The 5,260-nt window shown below is 31.7% G+C and overlaps 1 protein-coding gene across 1 annotated transcript; it reads right to left on the bottom strand.

The window, feature by feature from the left end:
- Positions 1-1,317: 1,317 nt before the first annotated feature.
- On the bottom strand, positions 1,318-4,732 carry LOC108906716 (equilibrative nucleoside transporter 3-like). The gene is made up of 8 exons (XM_018710055.1): positions 4,695-4,732; positions 4,479-4,630; positions 4,112-4,364; positions 2,575-2,625; positions 2,024-2,476; positions 1,882-1,967; positions 1,538-1,734; positions 1,318-1,480 (listed from the first exon to the last, which is right to left on the bottom strand). The coding sequence occupies exons 1-8, from the start codon at positions 4,705-4,707 to the stop codon at positions 1,369-1,371; spliced, it is 1,317 nt and encodes a 438-aa protein (XP_018565571.1). The 5' UTR covers positions 4,708-4,732; the 3' UTR covers positions 1,318-1,368.
- Positions 4,733-5,260: the final 528 nt, after the last annotated feature.

Genomic DNA, 5,260 nt, shown 5'->3' on the forward strand with positions numbered 1-5,260 from the left:
ATGTCAACCATAATGATGCAGAGGGTCCAGTGCCAAAGTAAAGTTTACTCTACTGCAATAAATACAAGACCACCACTCTGTAGAGAATAGAAGACGGGTGTAACGAAATAAAAGAAAACCACCACATGATATTAGCTTCAATTAGTTCCATTAATAGAAGATGTCAGAAATGTATCGATGTGGATACTTCGCATTTTGAACAATTGTTGTAAATACGTAACGCTAATTTTGTTTTTTGTTTAGTTGTTGTTGCTTGGTAAATGTATTCTTATTATTATTTTGATTTAATTTGTTCTTATTTGTAAAGATAGTGGATTAAGCCTCCAGGGGAAACTAAAACACACTGGGAACACTACCTCACAGGTGATGTGGAAATAATTTTGTTGATCTGCTTACAAATTGCACTCACTTTTAAGCATAAACATAAATATTCTTGTAATATTATGGTTTATAAGTGTATTGGTATGAATAACTTGAGAATGGTGAATCTTAGGAAAAAAATCAAGTTACCTTTTTTAAGTACTTAGTGCATTAGAATATAAATTCGTTACAATAAGTTGTAAAAAATACAGTGACGTAGGTTTTTTTTATAAAAAGATGGTGACCCCTGTCCAGTTGTACACCACTGGTTGAACCTTTAGAGCCCATATTTTAGGGAATACAAGGCCTTCTGTTATACATTATATGTACCAAATTTTATTGAGATCGGTTAATAGATTTCGGATATATAAACAAAAAATCATTTTTTTTTACAACTTCAACACCCTCTCAAAACGATGCCGTTCCAGACATGTTTATAAGGCAAACACCTACTATTTTAAAAAGATCTATCTGCCCTCGAAGTTTTCTGTATAAAATTCGGACCATTCTGTATTAGCCATAAACAAAATACTAATAAGACATATCTTACATTAAGACAAAATATACAAATGATATAGGAACGATTTGATATTTTTCCCAACGTTTGTAACTTTTATTCTAATGCAAATTTTAGATTCGTTAAGTTTTATTTATTTCTCGTCAGTCTTTAGCTTATTGTCAATCAAAAAGTTTAAGTACGTCTTGATTATATATCTATATGTTTTAATGCAAATAATGTATATTTTCACTGAATTTACAAATGTTTGTATTTTCATGAGCTTTGACTCTTAAACCCAGCTCCTGCTAAAAATACCAGTTCAGACAATGTCATGCCTCTATTGCTACACAAAAATTAATAGGATTCGTGTCACCTAAATTATATCTAAATGAATCTTTTAAATTTAGAAGCGTGGTAAGAAAAGACAAAAAGTGGAGGGCGTAAGAATAGAATGTTGGTAAACTGAAAATAAATAATTTATTTATTTATAAACAAAACAACAAACGAAATTAAATTATATTAACGACCATTCCACTAAGAATTGAGACTATTGGAACAACTACGACCATAATCAACACTATGAATAGTGTCCCCACCAACTTTTCTTCCGGTGCGCAGTATCTAAAAGAAAAAATATTTTTTATATTTGATGTAACTGTAGTATTACAGAAAACTTACTTATTCATTGCAATGATTCCTATATTTGCTAAATATCCTCCACTCAAAGCGAATATAATGAAAAAAATTATAAAATATGCATCATCCTGGAACACCACAGGTAGATGGTTCCTAGGCTGGATATTGCATAGCAGTATTAGTGGTAAAAAGATAAGTCGCACAGAAGATGTGGTAAAAATGACATAGATATTGGTCAACTGCAACAAATATCTTAATGTGAATGATGGAGACAATAAAAAACCTGCATTTGCAAACGTTACAAATATAAAATCAACAGCTTTTGAACTACTGGAGGTTTTATGAGAGAATTATATAATAATTACATGCATAGAACTATTCATTACCTTTGGAAAGTGGTTTGAAGTCTCTCTTCCAATAAATTCAAAAATATTAAATAACAAATATACACAAACTGGCAAGAAATATGTATCTGAAACAAAAAAAAACAATTTTCCAGTCCATCTCATTTTGAATATTATTACATACCACTCCAAACATTTGTTCCCTTATTAGAAGACTCTACTAAAGCAGTAAGTCCAGGGTGTAAGATCCCTGTACTAGCTATGGCGAAAACCAAGGCCACTACAAGTAACGCCAGTTTTCTGAGAACACTCTTCACGATGTCCAACTCAAACTTAGGCTTCTTCTTCGCATCTGCTTGTTTTTCCTTTGGCTTCTCATACAACTTACTTCGGAAATATTCTGACTTGTTTACCACGATTAAGTAGAAAGTCATAATAGCCGCTATAGTTCCAGTTGCGATAGCATAGTAGAGTGCAGCAGTACCTTGGACTGAAGGCGTAGCGGCCAATGCTATGATCTGAATGACGGCTGCCAATATACCACACAAATTTTGACCTGCGAACTGGGCCACCAGACATCTAGGTGGAAATCTGGAGGCTAGTTGGAACAGAGAGATCAAGAGGACAGCAGAAAATGCTGCAGAAAAGAATGTTAGTTTTAATTACATAACGCTCAATAATTTTTTATTTAATATACACACATATTACCCCGTACATTCATTGACTAACACTTACCGCTTAGTAGTCCTCCTATTGCTAACGCAATAACAAAAAATACCGTTTGCCCTAAAAAAGAAACAATAAATATTGATACCTACTATGAGAAGAACAATAAACTAATGTATTATCTAGGGTGTCCTAAAATTCACACAAGATTTGAATTTTGCACAATTTGTGCGGTAAAGTTATGCCAACGGTAAAAAAGATAACGTGACCAACACGTTTTCATTGTCGAGCAATATTTTAAAAATAGTGAAGGTTTGGAAGCTACATCGCAATTTTCGTAGAAAATATGGTCGAAATAGTGAATTTCTGGGAGACTGACCACGCAGAGGGAAGAGAATTTATTGAATGGATTATAGAACAACAAATAGATGCTGATTTTTCAAACAAAATCATCTTAACCGATGTATCTCATTTTCATATTCATTAATCGATTAAATTTTATTTTAATTTATTTATTTTGTTTTAAAAATTACAACATCCAACAGTTTATACTAATTACAGGATGAGGTAACAATGAAAATACACTAAATCACAGCAAATAAAATAACACACAAACAAGAACTAACCTAAAAACACTTTTTTTAATATCGGCAATGGTTGTGTTAAATATATCAAGCTGGCTGCTTATTAAATTGTAGTTAGTGCAACACTGAAATAACGGAGACTTGCTTAAAACATTAGTTCCAGGGACAGGAAGATGGAACGTAGCAACAGAGCGTAACAAGAACCTAGGAATATTTTTGAACCCTAACTTTTGCAATATGTTAGAATCATCAGTTTCATTGTTCAATAGTTTATATAAGAAAATAGATGAATGGCACTGCCTACGAACTCTTAAACTTTTCATAGAGTCATAGAAATCCGTGCGATAGAGAAAGATGGCTATAATGAAGGCGTCTAATAGCCACCGCCCATTTCGCCCTTCCACAAATAAGAAGTGGATCTTATTTTGAAAATTGGGGGATCCGGATTGCGGATATTTGTTTAGCATTCCAATAGTTATCTTTTCCTGTAGTTTCATTCAAGTCCAGCTAAATATGTTCTTTTTATTTAATGCTGAAAATTTTACACATTTACACAGCTAATTTTGCAATGTAAACAAAATTTTGCGAGCTTTCGGAAAAGCCTATCCTTCTAGTAAATTTCCTCAGGAACAAAATCGATAAGTATGCCTCATGTCGATTAGAGGCTTATTTTCGGAGATATAAGCGAAAAACTGAAAAAAGAGCAATTATTTTTTTCTTTTGTTACAAACACGATTACGATCGACCTCTACAAATACACAAATTTAGGCTCTTAATCTGTGTATTTTTTATTTAATTTAAGCCCATAAAATTCGACTTAGGCCCGATTTTTGAAAAAAAAACCTATTTCGCCCGGACTAGATATGCTATTCCAAATATAACCCTATACTGATTATTTTATGAATCAATAAAAAATTACAATTTTTATTAAAAACCTGTGTTTTCTATTAAAATGACTTCTAGCGTGAATTTTGGGACATTGTCTATTTCAAATATGTTTGCGAAATTAAAAAAAAGCTTACATGAATCTGTGTCAATAAATATGAATAATAAAGTCATCGCGAACAGCACCAGCAACATACTCATGCTTCCTATTATCCTCGTCTGAAGTGGGATTCTTTTGTAGAGGAGAAACAGCAGGACCAAGAAGGATATCATGAAAACATTGCTAACGATACTCACATTGGCGGTAAAATTCTTCTGAAGAATTGTTTTTTCTTCAACATACGTCTCGTTAGAGTATAAACTGGGATCTCTGAACTTATACATCCAATACTAAAACAATAAAATCGTTATCTCTAAGAAGTAATAATTTCGCATTTTTGAAACGTTTAAATTATTTAACGAGTGATATTTTGAGTATTTACACCAAGATTAAACCAAACTCACCTCATTTGCAGTGATGTAAAAGTTGTGAGGTGCAAAGGCTGCAGTTCCTAGCAGGTAAAACAGGATTATATAAAAGTATGAAACATGGTCATCTTCCTTTTCGTTATCTTTTTCTGTGGTCTCCACAATCTTCTCAATAATGGATTCTGCGTCTGTAAGAACATTATATATGTATCGAATTAAATAGAAAAAATAAATAAGAATAAATAGCCGTACCTTGTTCTTCCATTTTAAATGGTACTACTGTTAAATTACATTACTATTTAGTAAATTTTATATCATTTACACGATAACATAGCAGAGTTAATATTTTTGAGCTTAAAGGTTTAACAAATTTAAGTATTTAAAGAAAAAATCTCGGAGACATAGGCGTAGTGACAGAACTAAAGTAGATAATAAGTAGGGTCTAATACATTTCTTTCAAATATCAAAGAAACAAGATATAAATGCTTTAACAATTTCCAATCACGTTTTTATAAAGATAAATGTGGATCTTCGTTGAAGATATTTTAAATTTTTTTCATAACAACATAACAGATTGTCATACAATATATATTTGAGATTTCAATGTGGAAATTGTTGTGACACAATTGTTGTGAAAATTGTTGTGAATTGTGTGTGTTGTGATTTTTTTATAGCATTTTGGAAACGCCCGTGCAAACTGTTTACTTAAAGTGATATGTTAACTTAAGAATTAGTTAGAAATTTATAACAGCGTCAAGAGATTTGTGCTGGTGGAACTGCGATAAGAATTTTTTTAATACAATACAATAAATACAATA

This window comes from Anoplophora glabripennis, unplaced genomic scaffold (genome assembly GCF_000390285.2).
Source record: "Anoplophora glabripennis isolate ALB-LARVAE unplaced genomic scaffold, Agla_2.0 scaffold187, whole genome shotgun sequence".
In the NCBI taxonomy this organism is placed as follows: domain Eukaryota; kingdom Metazoa; phylum Arthropoda; class Insecta; order Coleoptera; family Cerambycidae; genus Anoplophora; species Anoplophora glabripennis.